This window comes from Mobula hypostoma, chromosome 9 (assembly GCF_963921235.1).
Source record: "Mobula hypostoma chromosome 9, sMobHyp1.1, whole genome shotgun sequence".
Lineage (NCBI taxonomy): Eukaryota > Metazoa > Chordata > Chondrichthyes > Myliobatiformes > Myliobatidae > Mobula > Mobula hypostoma.
The window spans coordinates 115,619,044-115,635,893 of record NC_086105.1 but is presented as its reverse complement, the minus strand read 5'-3'; the positions used below and the strand labels follow the sequence as shown (position 1 = coordinate 115,635,893).

At 41.0% G+C, this 16,850-nt stretch overlaps 1 protein-coding gene across 2 annotated transcripts in view; it reads right to left on the bottom strand.

Annotated features, from left to right (window-relative positions):
* The window catches only part of card11 (caspase recruitment domain family, member 11), a 328,314-nt gene that overhangs the window by 117,455 nt on the left and 194,009 nt on the right, over window positions 1-16,850 (bottom strand). For both annotated transcript variants that reach the window (XM_063058962.1, XM_063058964.1), the window contains exons 6-8: window positions 9,839-9,991; window positions 9,235-9,360; window positions 3,751-3,948 (exon numbers count right to left, since the gene is read on the bottom strand). In XM_063058962.1, coding sequence (XP_062915032.1) covers window positions 3,751-3,948; window positions 9,235-9,360; window positions 9,839-9,991 — 477 coding nt within the window. The remainder of the gene's footprint in view (window positions 1-3,750; window positions 3,949-9,234; window positions 9,361-9,838; window positions 9,992-16,850) is intronic.

Here is a 16,850-nt window from a genome sequence, read left to right as displayed (position 1 = left end):
ATGGGGAAGGATTTGAAGAATGCTTGTAGCTTCAGTTGAAAGACCAGTAATTTGAAAGACAAAGAGGTGGGGGAGGGGAAGCATTGACATCATAGCCCTTGAAAACAATGGGTAGTAGAAGAAGGAGGTGGAACCATGAGGGAGCTGGGGGAGGGGTAGAGTGAAATAGGGATACAGGAAGGGAGGGAGAGGGAATTACCGGAAGTTGGAGAATTCTATGTTCATACCAAGGGGCTGGAGACTACCTAGACGGTATATGAGGTGTTGCTCCTCCAACCTGAGCTTAGCCTCATCATGGCAGTAGAGGAGGCCATGTATAGACATATCTGAATGGGAATGGGAAGCAGAGTTGAAATGAGTGGCTACTGGGAGATCCTGTCTGTTTTGGCGGACAGAGTGGAGGTGCTCGACGAAGCGGTCCCCCAATCTGCATCGGGTTTCACCGATGTAGAGGAGGCCGCACCGGGAGCACCGAATGCAATAGATGACCCCAACAGACTCACAAGTGAAATGTTGTCTCACCTGGAAGGACTGTTTGGGGTCCTTAAGCGTAAGCGCTACACCTGTCCCTACACCTTATCTCTTGCAACCATTCAGGGTTGCTCCTTAGTGGGGTCATGATCGAGGGGTAAATAAGAGGACATATCTGCGAGTTGTCACTGTGCCTCGGCAAGGTAGAGGTCAGTACGCCAGACTACAACAGCACTCCCTTATCGGTAGGTTTTATAGTAAGGTTAGAATTGGTGCGGTGGGAGTGGAGAGCAGACCGTTCGGAAGGAGTGAGGTTGGAATGGGAACAAGGTGTGGTGAAGTCAAGACGGTGATGTCCCGTCAGCAATTAGCAATAAAGAGGTCCAGAGCAGGCAGAAGACCAGAGTGGTGTGTCCATGAAGAGGAGGAGGGTTGAAGACGAGAGAAGGGGTCATCGGTGGGGGTGGGAGAGTCCTTGCCGAAGAAGTAGGCTTGAGGTCGGAGCCGGCGGAAGAAGAGTTCAGCGTCATGGCGAATGCGGAACTCGCTGAGGTGTGGGCGAAGGGGGACAAAGGTAAGGCCCTTACTGAGGATAGAGCGTTCTGCCTCAGAGAGTTGAAGGTCAGAGGGGATGGTAGAGACCCGGCACGGATGAGAAGTGGGATCAGAGGGGGGAGAGGGAGGTAGGCTGGTGGTGTCAGTGGAGAGGGGAGGGTTGGGGTGAGAGGAAGATGGAGCCTCTGAGGGCCCAGGAGCTGACGGTGGGATCTGAGGGAGACAGGGTTGCGGAGTGGTGGTGGGGGAAGGGGAGACGGCTGCTCAAATAAGTTAGGAATGGAGATCCTGCACTTTGGTTTAAATATGGAAAGACACGGCCAAGTGTGTGAGTTGAAGGGGAATAGGGAGGTGGTGGTACTCCTATACATCTGTTCCCTTTGACATTCTGGGCGGAGAAGGCCCTGCTGACGTAGGTTGGACAATCAATAGATCTTGGGGATGAAGGGCAGGAATATGATAGTGAAGGGTGGTGACATGGCATTCAGTGAAGAAAACCTCATTTTAATACTGATGGCTAATACAAGAGGGCATAATTTTAAGGTGACTGGAGGCAAGTATATGGCGGGGGGGATGTCATAGGCAAGAATGGTGGGTGCGTGGAGCACCCTGTCAGGGAGAGTGACAGAGGCAGATACATTAGGAGCAATGTAAACACTCTTAGATAGCTAAATGGATGATAGGCTGAGCAGGGCAGAAAGGTTAAAATGATCTTAAGGGGTTGGCAAAACATTGTGGGCCAAAGTGCCTGTACTGTGCTATGTTCCAATGCACTTACAGGATGCAAGCTTCACCATGAAGTTCATTCACCAGAGTTTATCTAACCATTGATGTGCCCTTAACACCGCAATATTAACATGCTTAGTGCAGTTCAGTATCTGGTCAACCATGACTCTCAGGAGGGTGACAGTGATGGAACTTGGTGTCAACATTTATGTAAGCCATGGGTAAATAGTTGGAGATGGAGATAGTCATTGCCTGTCCCTTGTGTGGCATACAGGTCACTTCTTACTTATTAGCCCACACATAAATGTTCAGAATTTGCCGGCAGGCACAGTTTCATTTTCTGAGGAGTTGCAAATGGAGCAAAAATTATGCAATCATCAGTGAACATTAGCACTTCTGACCTTTTAATGCAAGAAAATTCATTGAAGCCATTAAAAATAGTCACAACTATTCCCTCAAGAAAGTTAAGTTCTTGGGAATGGGGTGATTTAATTCCACTAATCACAGGCATTTTCCGTGCTTGAGATATGACCCCAAAGAATGGAAACGTTTCACCTTGTTTGCCCCTTGCTTCTCATTGACATCAATTCTATTAGAGTTTCTTCATACCACACACAGTCAAATTCTGACTTGCTGTTGGGGCAACCAGTCTTTCTCAGTTACCATTTCGACAAAGGCTCCAATGAGTTGTGGAGCAGAGTTAAGATCTAAACTGAGCATCAGCAAACAGGAGAGCATCCCAGATGATGCAGAGTTCCTTGAATGTTATTGAAGCTGCTCCCAAACCACCAAACAGATAGAGAACATTCAATTTCACTTCTAATTTGAAAAGATAAAGCAACTTAGGGTGAAATACTCAGCTTCTGAACTGCTTGTCAGACATAATATTTCAGTTCCTGGATGCTGGCAGATTCTAAGACGTTAATAATGAGTATCTGGTAATGGCAACAGCATCAATTTTATTGCCAGCAGATCACTTGAGCTGAGTGGGATGTGGGGATCGAAGAAACCAATTCTGAATCTGATACTGCAGCTAATCAGCATCCACATATTAAGCACTGATAGTTGGATAGCAACTAGAAGCATGGGCTACGTTCCCCAGGACAGAAGAAGGGTCTCTCAAGACTGCAAGGCAGCAGAGCCAGCTGAGGTGTTATTTGGCAGGGAAGAATACAGTTGGGATAGTGAGGTTAAGGAAATCAAAGTAAGATGATTAGAAAAAGGGCTCGAAAGATTGAAATGTAAACCTGAAGCCCTTGATATAAAAATTCCTGCACAAGTGGGTAAAGGATGTTGGAGAGTATTGATTAAAATGTGGTAAATGCAAACGGGCATAAATTACTGTGGACAATTTTAGTTTATAGACATTCTTGAATGAGTTATTTGTAATATCCGTGATTACAACAAGCTGAGAAAAGCTCCCTACTGTTGAACACAGCGACATGTGTAAGAAGTGGTGGGTAGGAACCCCAGTGCTTTCAATGACGACTTGAAATAAAGCTTTATGTTTGATTCCACCTGCATATGTTCCCTTTTTAATATCAAGAATGTGTGCATGACCTGTACCCCAGCACAAGCTGGAAAACGTATATTGCTGGACAAGAATCTTTCTGGTATGATGTTCTTCACATGCCTCTTTGTTTAACAGCATCTCCAAAACCCATCATCTCCATCCCCAAGTAGCAACATTCACAGTAGGGATTACCATCATTCCCCCATGAGTCTCACAAGCTAAATCATGGATTGCCAATGCTGTGGAGTCAAATTCCTGTGGAATTCCCATTTAAAGCTACTGTGGAAGTCATTTCACTGCGTAGGTTCAATGGCATATAGTGAGGAATGATGACATGCACTACTCCTGCCAACAGCACCCATTTCCAGGGAAAGAATTTTTTAAAAAGCTCTTACCACTGGATGATTTGAACCATGGAAATTTTAGCAGGGTTGTGGAAAGAGGAAAATTATTTAAAAAACCATAAAATTGCTTAAACACTTCACCTGGTCTGCAGAAATGGTATCTTTGGACATACGGCGGAGTTTTGATTCCATGGCCACGATTTTTCCTTCCTTCCGGACAATCTGAATCTGGAGCTCATCATTTTTTTCCTCCAGTTCCCGGATTTGTTTTCGATATTTATCTTTGTCAATCAGACACTGAGAGAATTGTGTCTGGGCTTCATCTCGGGATCTGAATGCCTGGAAGGAGTGTGATGATTAGAATGAGTGAAATATATAATCACATGTACACCAGTGCCACAATGCATTTACTGACTCTTGAAGCTGAAAACAGCTTTTGGAAAAGGTAATAAAATACTCTTTATGATAGGGCTATCATATGTGAAAAGGAATGCAAGTTTAATCTGTTGGTAATTATTATCTTCAAGCCTGCAGTACACTGTGACTGAGGAAGGTCACAGTATATTGAAAAGGGATAGAATATTCTGTAATACCTGTGATATAAAAAGATACCCATTAGCTTGTAATAAAATTTAATAGATTTAGGGTATCTCACTGTTTTTTATTTTTCAATTGACAAGACATTTTCAGCCTTTTCACTGTACCCAAAGAATTATTTGTCAGAGAGTCTGGCTAGGAGGCAATTCGACCACAGTAGCCATGCTTGCTAAACCTCTCTCTTTCTGCAGGGGGCGTGGGGGTGGGGGAGGGTGTCACTGGATATGTTTTAGTAGATGAAAGTCTGTAAAGTCATGCAAGACTTGATAGTTGTATGGAGATTGTACTAAAGAGTTGAATCACAAAAGCAGATCAGAAGTGTTGTAATCTGTATCAAGTTGAGTCAAAATCCTACAATTATTGGGAAGGCAGAAATTTAGGAGCTTAATAGGGCACTGTCCATTTGACTGCACAAGTGAAGTTCCAACACTCAAGAACGTCAACCCTAGCTTCTTGTCTGGTGCCCATCCATCATCCGAAACACTCACTCCGAGTACTAATAGAAGACTGTGGTGATGGTAAGGTTGTATTATCTACGTAATATTTACCAAGGCTTGTTCAACAGCATCTCCCCCTACCACCAACAGAAGCAATGGCAGCAGGAAAATGGACAACTCCAAGTCACACCTTGTCTCTGCATGGAAATCTGTGACCCTTCTGGTGAATTCCCACTGTGCAAATACCCTTCAGCAGAAGAGGTGCAGGGGATCAAGATGTCAGCTTACCTCCACCTACTCAGCTGGCTTGATTGGCCTCATTCACATCCCGCTAATTATAAAGAAAGAAATTTCATAAGGAATGCCTTGAGAATTGTTGAGGATAAGAGGGCAAGATAAAATCACAGGCAGTGAGTTTACCACACAAGGAAGTGTTTCAATCATTCACATTCTTCTGGTAAGATCACACCTGAGATTGGCAAGCCTCATAACCAGGCTCTTGATGAGCCCCTGCCAGAGAAAAACCAGGGAAGAAGGGGAAGCCTCCGAAGAGAACATCAGCGCAAACTTTTCAAGTACACCCTCAAAGTATTCTTGAAGAAGTTCAACAGTGAATTAGCGCATTGGGACAATATGGCTCATGATCAGTACAATCCATTTGATAAGCTCTGTTGAAGTTACTGTCTGTGTCAAAGCACTGAGTAAATCATGCATAAGTATCTGCAGTTAATCATGCACCTCAAAGGGATATTTCTTCGCCACTGTGCCACATGTAGCTCAAAGCACAAACTGGATGGCTAGCTCAGGGGTGCAGTGCTGCTGGAGCTCACCGGAATGCTACTCCGGCACTTCCGTAAAAAAAAGTCAAAATAAACAAGTGGGGAATTTAACAGCGGCTGCATATTAAATAGAGGGAATTTTACAGAAGCGGGGGTTGGGGACAGGGGGTGGTGGCTGGTGGGGAAAATACCACTAATAACATTAGGATAGTTGATCGTTTTTGGTGAAATCCTGGAGCTGTAACCCTTATCTACAGTTTCTTACTAGCCTTACAAACAACTTGCAGCACTGTATGGTCACGACAACATCCTTGAAAGGTTCTTAAACTTCTAAACCTCAAAGTATGTATAAATCCCTGCTAAATGAAATGTGTCCTTGATAAGGATAACTGGCCTGCTGAAATACCACCTAATTATGCAGAAGCTGCAATATCATCTCTCTGTAAGAGGTTTAAGCTTTCTTCTTCCTCTGTAATAAATGCCTTCAGAGATTATGTGGAGGATCGTGGATGCCACATCCCCCAAGATTTATGCCCATTACTGAGCTGTTCACAAGTTATTCCTATTAATACTGCTGAGTGTCAGAGAGGATTCAGTCAGATGAACTTGATAATAACAACAACACGCTCAAGAATTCTCATAAATCATGTATCATCACTTATGTTTGTTAAACTACAGGACCTCCTCCAGTTCAGTGGAATCCTGAGCTGTATGTCACATCATGGCTGCGGTACCACAGATCAGCAGATGACACCAGGGCAAGAGTTGCTTCAGACCCCTGAACACATATTACGCCTGACCCTTTGTGGAAATTATTGTGAAACTTCTCATTGGTGGCATTTGGTAAGTAGGTAATTACTTTTAAATTGGTAAAATATATGATTATCATCTTTTTCTTTACTTGCTTGATAATTATATTTTATGATAATTAGTGAGCGCAACAATGCAATACTTTGTCATATTATTAAATTAAGTATTATATGTTTTATTGTACCAGTTATACACTGAAATGTAGTGATAGGCTATAATCTTGTTAATGTCTTAACTATCACCATACTTCTGTGGAGCTCTGGAATTCAACACATTTCTTTCATCTTGGTTTAGTGCTTGACATTAAAAGAAGCCCTATATATATATATATATCTATATCATGTTGCCCACTATGTACACACACACACACACACCCCCGTGCGAGCTGCTCGTGTGCTCAAAGAAACCAAGGCAATTAGTGGTGTCTAGCCTTCTGTGAACTTGAAAGACAAAGCAAGCAAGCAATCAGGAGTGGACAGCACCCTCCACATGAGCGTAGACATGAATGACAGTATCCGCAAGTACACCAAGATGAAACAACTCAGCCAGCAGTGGGCTTCAACTTAGAACTGTGCAGCTCAGCACTAAGTTGGAGCATAATTTTGATCGATAATAGGACCAGAAAGTGTGGGGCTAAAATGGGAAAATCAGTTCCAGTGCACATCAATTGTGATTTAACTGAATGCCAAAGCTACTTTCCTATGTACTTATGCTTTTATTAATCAGCGGAGATCTTAAGTGCTATTTAAAGGTGGGAGCATGGAATTCATGCTTTTGAAAATACCTACTTATTTGAATTGTCACTGGCAAAATTGTGCCTCCAACCTTGCAAATAATTACTTCATATTAATTATAATTTGGCTGATGTTGAAGCTCACTGTTGTGCCTGTTCGATGCACAGAACCAACTCCATTAACTTCACTGGCATTTTATCCTCAGTCAGTATTAGTTTCTTCTGACCTAGTGGCCTTTGGTTCAGTAAGCAAACTTGTCTGAAGCTGCAGCCCCTCAGCAATTCAATGGAAGCATCCAAGGAATAGATGTGAGTTGTACTTTTGAAGTATTTCTAAGGGCAAAAGAAGATCTGTAATGACATTTCCCTTTGAGTGAAATTACTCTTAGTACAATTAGAGCAAGCTCCAGCTGCCAGATGAATTCACCAGACTACTTTCCTGCATTTCAATCACAACAATCTAAGTCTACATGGCTTTTGCACTTTATATTTCTCTTATTTCAACAATGCTTTATCTTTTAAAGCATCTCATTGGTTGTAAATTGTTTTGGGAGGTCATAATGGGTTATTCTGAATTTAAGTTCTTTTCTCTATTTTTTTGTTTGAAGGACAGTAACAAATTTGTTTGAAAACCAACAGAAGAAATATAATCTAAAAAATCTAGCAGGCTGCGATGGCATTACCAAACATGTGCGATGGCTTTCTAGTAGTCAAAAAGCTTAAAAGTCCGACTAAAAACATCCCTAAAACTACCTTTCCTGAAATAAATTGTGCTAAGTTATCGCTGCAGACAGTGAAGAGGTGAGTGACGGCGAGGTGAGTTTGGGGGATGAAATGATGCAGATTGAGTTCTGATACCCATACAACTGGCCCGGGTGTGTGGTTCGATTGCTCTGTGTGCAGGAAGAAGTTGGGGCCTGAGCAGAGGAAATTCGATTTTGATGCTTGTACAACCGGCTCTTGTGCGAGGTTGGATTACTCTGGGCGCCAAGCTACTTTGAAGAGCTTGAGAGTGGCTTTGGGCTGTCTGGGTGATGAAATCTGGGTCCAGAGCAGGTCACTGGACAGAGTGGTCTTGGCCCAGCCCTTTCGCAGCAGCGGTGCCTGGGTCCTCGTGTGAGGTACAATGCGCTGTTTAGACTATTTAAACGCAGGCCCAGATCGGAGGCGAGAGCTGATTCTGCTCGCTCTCCGCGATGTTCACCCTCTCTCCAGGGTGCGGAGCCTTTCGCTGCTCCATCGTTGGGTCAATTTAAACGCTGGCCAGATAGACTAAAAAGACAGGTTGTCGGTTGGGACAAGAGCCGATTTCACTCATTCTCCGCGATGGTCATCTCCAGGGCACTGTGGGTATGAAGACTGCCCCGGCTGCTGTGCTCTGTGCCCGCTAATATGATGAACTGATAAGCAAGGCATTAGGCCTGCTCTGGGCTGCTCCAGGGTTGGGATCTGAGGACTTATTTTTGGTTTGGAATGATTGGCTTCAATTATTTGCATCACTTGTATTTTTTTCTTTATCTTGCGCATCGAGTGTTGATCTTTCACTTTTATTTATTTTCTTTAAATTGGGTTCTTTTGGGTTTCTTGCTTTGTGGGCAAGAAAATCTCAAGGTTGTATAATTTATACATTCTTTGATAATAAATGGACTTGAAAATGAGGTACATTAAATAAATGATTATCTTTGCTTGTACATGCACCAGCCTGTTTTACAAGCATTCTGAGTTAATGTTGAGAGTCTGAGCACCACATTCTACTTTGGCAGCAGATAGAAAATGGGTGGCAATGAACTGTTCATTGTACACTCAGCCAAATTTTCCTTCTGTTGAATGAGTAACACCTGTTCTGTTTTGTTCAGTAGAATCCCCAATGTGTTTGGCACAGTGAACTGCATAGAAAGCCAAAAATTTATTTAAATCAGTACAAAACATTCAGTGCATGCATAGCTTCCCCTTACAGGTAAAGGCCACATTCAACAGGACACACCATCATAAAGGGATTTCAGTAAACTGAAATTACTACCGTATCGCAGAGTTTGGCTAGGAACCTGAAAATTGCAACACCAACTACACTGATTTTACCTTAAAAAAGTTTGTTTCATTAACTGTGAATCACTTTGGGTCACACTAATTTGGAGAAAATTGCTGTATTAATATCCTGATATATCTTTTAGATGAAATCTCAGTGCAATCAAAATTACATGACCAATTTACATTGAACAAGGCACAATCTATACAAGCGCACTTCATGTGAAAATGAATTAAATCATACCTGATCTCTCTCCTTTTCCACTTCCTCTAGTTGAAACATGATAGTGTTCATACGATGCTTGTACATTTCACAGTCTTTAACCAGTGTTGAGCACTTTAACTCCAAATCCTCTTTTTCCTCTAGATACTGAAACGGTTCACATATAACTAGTGGTAACTCAGTTTTGAGCATTAGAGACAGTATGATTTCATATTAAAAGCATGCTAATTCTTATTATTGGAAATTAAGGCATTCTGCAGCCAGCAATGAAAACAATAAATTCCAATTAGTAGGGTGTTCAATTTCACTTATCTGGTGAGTAAAAGGGATTTGCTAAGAAAGAAAACCAGCACCTGGAACAATGCAGTTGTAACAGACTGTTGAAATTAGCAAAGCAGTTCATTAAATGGTGTAATTTGCAAATGATCTCTTATTTGTCACCCAAAGGATGCCTATTTCTATGTGGCATGAGAATCACTATTATATAGTGCTCTTTCTCTGTAAGCTGACTTGGACATGTGCAAGATAGGCTGGGTGCCTGATCATTTGGTCATCCAATTATATGTTATAGTGTCTTTCCTGTGTATCAGCACTTTAGTGTTCAAATCCCTTCAGGAACTTTTACCTTATCCCTGAGTTCTTCTGCTTGTCTATTTTCTTCCTGTAAGTTGTAAATCTTGTTAACAAGGTCCTGTCTGTCTTCCAAGGCCTCTTTGCGATCATGCTCCAAGATGTCAAGGATTGCCTTTTCAGAGTTGGGTAAACTACGTTTTCCAGCCTGCATCATGAAAATGCAAAATTAGTATAATTAGTTTTGGGAAGGAAAAGACTGTGACTCAAAGTGAATTCCAGCAGAGACAAAGAGACAAGCATCTTTTATGGAAATCTTAGTATATAGACCTGGTCTTGTGTTGCAGCTACTGAAGAGCACATTCATTTGGCAAATTTTGAAGTAATTCAACTTTGCTATTGACTAAAGTGTTATTTAAATTTTTTTCATGAACCGGAGCTTCACTTGACTGCTACATGATAGTATATACGATGCATCTTCAATTCCGCACATTGATTTTTTTTTTGAATGCCTGATGTCTAGCTTCTTACTTCATCCCCCTTTCCCCCATCCAACCATCTTCCACCTAACCGGATCTTACCAGTCACCTGCCAGTTCATACTCTTTCCCCCTCTCCCAGCCTTCTTCTCACTTCTGCCCCCATCCCTTCCCGTCCCGATGAAGAGTCTCGGCTCAAAACATCAACCAGTTATTCCTCAGCATGGATGCTGACAGCATTGCTGAGCCCCTCCAGCAACTAGTGGTGTGACATAAAGGAATTGGTTCACAGTGGAATCCGGGAAAATAAGCAACAACAACAAATTCAAATAGTAATTCACTTCTGTCTGTTTAATCATATTAGCCACCCGATGTCCTCAGACACAAGACCACAACTTTTTGCCATGGAAAGGTTGTCCAAAATGAGTAATTGTAACTTACGTCATTCAAGTAAAGTGAGAGACATTGTATCTACCTCTCTCATTCCTTTCCATCGCTTGTGAAAGTATGCAGACAGGGATAATGGGTATCTGCTTTAATTAATCATATTGTTTGCTTTAATTAATTAACCCAAATTAGAAATTATCCATCGTTTATTATTCTCAGTCACAAAGGAAAAAAGTTGAGGCCCGTAAAAAAATTCATTTAATTGCCAAAATGCATCCCTTCAGTTTTCTAAGTCTAGGAAAGACTTTTCTCAGTATAGCATTGTCTGGGAATGCTATGGGAAATCACAAAAGCAGCATATTTATTTATTACTTTCATATTCTCAGTCTCTTGCCAATGGGAATTGGTTGGAAATGGTCCCAGTGATGCTCTGGAAATTGCATTAGTCCTTAGTATCAATCTGTGGTCACATAGGGCTATCAGTAGGCTGAATAAATATTATACTACAATATACAAGATGATCATAACATTATACCCACCAGGCCAGTATATAGCAACTTACATTGTTCCTTTATGTACATATAGGAGATGCTTAATTACTTGAGACAAAATACATAGTCTGGAACAATTTCAAAGCTGTGACCACAGGTGTTCATTTACAATTATAAATTACTCAGGGTTTGTTACATTTTAGATGTCACCTGTCACCTGAGCCTTTTCATTATTCTTCAAGAGGCTCACTCCTTAAAGGCCATGACCTGTCATTGGGCACAGATTATCCAGTAGTCTAATAAATACTTTTGAGAGTTGAAACAGTATGCTCTCCTCACAATGTTCTGCTTCAGTGAGAAAGATGTCAGGATTTCAGTGTAAATCAATGACAAGATACATTTTCAACTGTTTCACATTAACATACTAAAGTGCATAGTCATCAGAGAACGGTGTCTGAAGATAATCAAACACAAACAAAATGAATTTTAAATTACCTTGTAAATTTAAGCTTTATGCAATACTCAGTAAGGCCATCACATATGTCACATTTTATGTAAACACAACAACAGAACACACTGCTTTTCTCTGTTCAGTTTTTGGTAGGGGCAAGCATTCTGTCCACTGTTACCTGCAGCTCAGGAGAACCACACTACTGAGAAAAGGGTGGATTCAAATTTATACAACTATCATATTGTTGTTTGTGAGAGTTCCGCTGCATGAAAATTGACCATCGTGTCTTCTGCAACACGATACTGACAAAAGTTCTTGATTACAGTCCCTCTGAATACATGAAATGCACAATCTGAATGTAGATATTTCTTCCTTCATAATCAGTGATGCACCTTCTGGACTCTAAAGGTTAATCATTTTTTGTGGATCCAGATTTTCACAATTTATTTGCATTTGGTGTATATTTTAATCACGTAGATTTAAAGCAGATTCTTCCACTGATGTCAATTAATTCAGCCATATCTATTCCAGCCACTGGTGCACCAGTAGCCCTTATAAAGTCATTTCATAATGATTAGTTGTAGAATGAGTTCAGCTGAATCATTCTGATTTGATGCCACAATGTTCCAGTATTGGGGGTAAGGTATTGATGTGGATAGAGAATTGGTTAGCAGACAGGAAGCAAAGAGTGGGAATAAATGGGACCTTTTCAGAATGGCAGGCAGTGACTAGTGGGGTACCGCAAGGCTCAGTGCTGGGACCCCAGTTGTTTACAATATATATTAATGACTTGGACGAGGGAATTAAATGCAGCATCTCCAAGTTTGCGGATGACACGAAGCTGGGCGGCAGTGTTAGCTGTGAGGAGGATGCTAAGAGGATGCAGGGTGACTTGGATAGGTTGGGTGAGTGGGCAAATTCATGGCAGATGCAATTTAATGTGGATAAATGTGAAGTTATCCACTTTGGTGGCAAAAATAGGAAAACAGATTATTATCTGAATGGTGGCCGATTAGGAAAAGGGGAGGTGCAACGATACCTGGGTGTCATTATACACCAGTCATTGAAAGTGGGCATGCAGGTACAGCAGGTGGTGAAAAAGGCGAATGGTATGCTGGCATTTATAGCGAGAGGATTCGAGTACAGGAGCAGGGAGGTACTACTGCAGTTGTACAAGGCCTTGGTGAGACCACACCTGGAGTATTGTGTGCAGTTTTGGTCCCCTAATCTGAGGAAAGACATCCTTGCCATAGAGGGAGTACAAAGAAGGTTCACCAGATTGATTCCTGGGATGGCAGGACTTTCATATGAAGAAAGACTGGATGAACTGGGCTTGTACTCGTTGGAATTTAGAAGATTGAGGGGGGATCTGATTGAAACGAATAAAATCCTAAAGGGATTGGACAGGCTAGATGCAGGAAGATTGTTCCCGATGTTGGGGAAGTCCAGAACGAGGGGTCATAGTTTGAGGATAAAGGAGAAGCCTTTTAGGACCGAGATTAGGAAAAACTTCTTCACACAGAGAGTGGTGAATCTGTGGAATTCTCTGCCACAGGAAACAGTTGAGGCCAGTTCATTGGCTATATTTAAGAGGGAGTTAGATATGGCCCTTGTGGCTACGGGGATCAGGGGGTATGGAGGGAAGGCTGGTGCAGGGTTCTGAGTTGGATGATCAGCCATGATCATAATAAATGGTGGTGCAGGCTCGAAGGACCGAATGGCCTACTCCTGCACCTAGCTTCTATGTTTCTATGTTTCATAAATTAGGAATGTGCTTTATGTCATTACAGCAGACAAATCATTGTCAGATGGGGGAGCTCCACACTTGAGCTCAATACTGTATATTCATAAGTATTAAATAAATAACAAACAAAGAAATGTCAAGAATTCTCCAAAGATGAGGACAGAATACACTGTATTCCTTTCATGGATTGAGTTTATGGTTGATGCCAACAGATCAATGAGCAAACATAATCAGTAGGTTTGCACTTTGCATTAATATTTAGCTCCATGACCTCACCTACTACAGTCATGGTAGCAAAGCTGAATAATATTTCTAATATGTTATCATCCTCATTGCTAATGCTGACTTTACTGAGCTCTGTGCTTTGTCTTGAGAATTGTCGCAACATCCCCTTCAAATTCTGCTCTAACTGATCTAGGCCATTATGAATGATAAAACATAAACCTTTGCAGGCAGTGTTTGCTAAACTAAGCACAGACATAATATTTCCTGGCAAAATATCTTTGTTTATTAATGTCCAGCGATCTTCCAATCACGAGCCCAGGGGCTCCCATACAGTATAACCTGTTGGAGGTGTGTGGATTAGTGTCATAGGATAATTGGAAAAAGAAGATGGGATAAAGTGAAGGTGCCAAATTCCAGCTATGTTGTTTCCTTCTGCAGTACGTCACCAGTAGGTTATTCTTATTGATATGATGAGCCAATGGCAGCCTAGCTGATTCTCTCGGAGCACAAAATACACAGCTTACAAAGACAAGCAATTATAACAATACAGAAAAATCTGGATAAGATATTAAGGATAGGAATTTAATATGTATTCAAACATTTAAAAGGTTGATCTTTTGTATTTTAGTCTTGCCAGTTTTTGGTGTGTTCCCACGGAGAGCTGGCTGAAGGATGTTGACATTTCGAGCAAGCTATTTGGGATGGCATGCAAGATAAGTTGCAGGACTTTAGGGAAATAAGGAGAGGGGTGATGAGATCGCTCTGCTAGAAGCCAACATGGACCCAATGGTCAAATGGCCTTTCTGCGTGTTGCAAGGAATAAGAAAGGTCTTAAGGAACAATCATGCTAGTAAATTAAATTGAAGAGCAGTGTGGATTTAGTCAGAGTGGATACTCTAACTGTCATTATCTAAGAACAAGATGGTTACACCGATATTAAAAGAATGTGGTGGTAAAATCCAGGCTGTTGTCTCACAGGTCCCCCACCAACCTAGCCCTCAACATTTGCCTTCAATAATAAAAGTTCATAGTGAGATCTGGAATATGTGGACAACTTCTCAAATCTAGGGAACCACTACTCAGCAAAGACAGGGAAGGATTATGAAATTTACCACTGCCATCAATATATAAACACTGCTTTTGTTTGATAGAGAAAACTAATATCTGAAGTTCAAATCTCAGTGATGGCACAACACTTATGGGGTATGAGGCACAGTGATTCCTACTTCACAGAGCTAGACTATCTACTGCAGGCGTTTCAAAGCTTTGTTAAAATTCCACCAACGCTGTCGCTGCAAAACCCTCCAAACTCACTTGAAGGATAAATGAACTAATGTCTATGTACATTCCTTTGGGAGCAATGGCAAATATCATTAATATTTTTGACTTGTTTTGCCCCATAATTGTCAGCATAAGAACCAAACAAAGAGAGGTAGCTGTTTCTTGATTCCCAAATCTGTTATTTTCTTTCGTTTTCAAAGATTTATCAAAATCAATCAAGAATACACCCAGTGACCATTTTTTTAGGCATATCCTGTATCTTCATAATCTTCTGCTGCTATAGCCTATCCACTTCAGAGTTCGACATGCTGTGTGTTCAGAGATTATCTTCTGCACATCACTGTTGTTATGTGTGGTTATTTGAGTTACTGTTGCCTTCCTCTCAGCTTGAATCAGTCAGGCCATTCTCCTCTGATCTCTCTCATTAACATGGTGTTTTCACCTGCAGAACTGCTGCTCACTGGACTTTACCTGTTTCTTGCATCATTCCCTGTAAACTCCAGAGACTGTTGTGCGTAAACATCCCAGGAGATCAGCAGTTTCTGAGATACTCAAACCACCCCATCCGTCACAAACAATTATTCCATGGTCAAAGTCACTGAGATCACATTTTACCCCCATTCTGATATTTGGTCCAAACAATAACTGAACCTCTTCATCATATCTGCATGCTTTTATACATTGAGTTGTTGCTACATGATTGGTTGATGCGATATTTCCATTAACAGGCAGGTGTACCTAATAAAGTGACCATTGAGTGTATACTCAAAGATTGGGAAAGAAATCAAATATTTTCAACTATTCTCTACATCCCAAGTTTGGAAAAAGTTTGCCTTTTATTCTAAAGTGATGCCTACTTTCATGCAGCTTGATGCTTGACAGTCAAAGAAAACAGGTTTTGTACTGTACACCCTGTCAATTTATTTCTGAAATTTACACTTTTTCAAAATAATCTCAACTGCGAACCAGCAAATTAACTATATTAACTGCCTGATTTTGAAGGTTTTGAATGTTAGTGAGACAAGGTGTCATAAGAAATTACAATGTGCAATTGTTCTTCACATCTGCTACACCCCTGCAGTGAAATACTAAGAGCACAGCAATATATGAAATAAAGCTACCATTCTAATGACTGAGCTTGCTATTATGCATACAATATTCAATTCACAGTATTAGATATTGAGGAGGCCCTTTTGGATGGGTGATCATTAAAGTAGTAATTACTAGAGAAATAGCATAATTGCTAATGTTTTAACAGTCCATGTGGTAGAAATGTTTTTCAAACTCAGTGAGCATAACCGTACTTTACCACACACGAACTAACATTTTCAAGCTTCGTGAAGTGCAGAGATAGAAGAGGGATCTCTAATGTTCTAAACCAGCTTAAAGCCTGGCCATTAAGTTGAAACAGAATAGTACAGGGAGAAACAAAAGAATAGTATAGGGGGGGAAATGCATTAAACCATTGTGCGATGAAGGTGCCCAAAAATCCTTAAAAGAAAAATATAATTTTTTTGGTGTAATGAAGGAATCACAGCTAGACTTCAGAGACATGAGACAATCTGTTTCTCAAAGAACTTACTGAGTGATAAATATCATCCAGGACACCAGGAGAACTTTAGCATTGTTCTCCTAATTATTACAATGAGATTTTCATAAGAATCTCCCAGTACTGCATTAGAGTACCAGCCTAGGTCAAGACTTTCAGTAAGTGAACTGAGATTTGAATTTGCAACCTTCTGAATCAGAGATATAATTGCAAAAAACTGGTCAAAGACACTGCAAATCAGGTGGTAGAAATTTATAAGAAGACAGCAAGTTAAAAAGGCTGTGAAGGTAGGGATCAGGCTTGGCAAAGCCTTTTAGAGAGTTTAAAACAAAAATAAAGATTTTGAATCAATGCACTGGAGGGTATGGAAGTAAAGACAGCAAAGAATAAAAGTGTAAATCAGACAAGGAGATGAACAGTAAAGTGCTGACCTAGTTGGGTTTTTTTAAAGGATGGAGCTC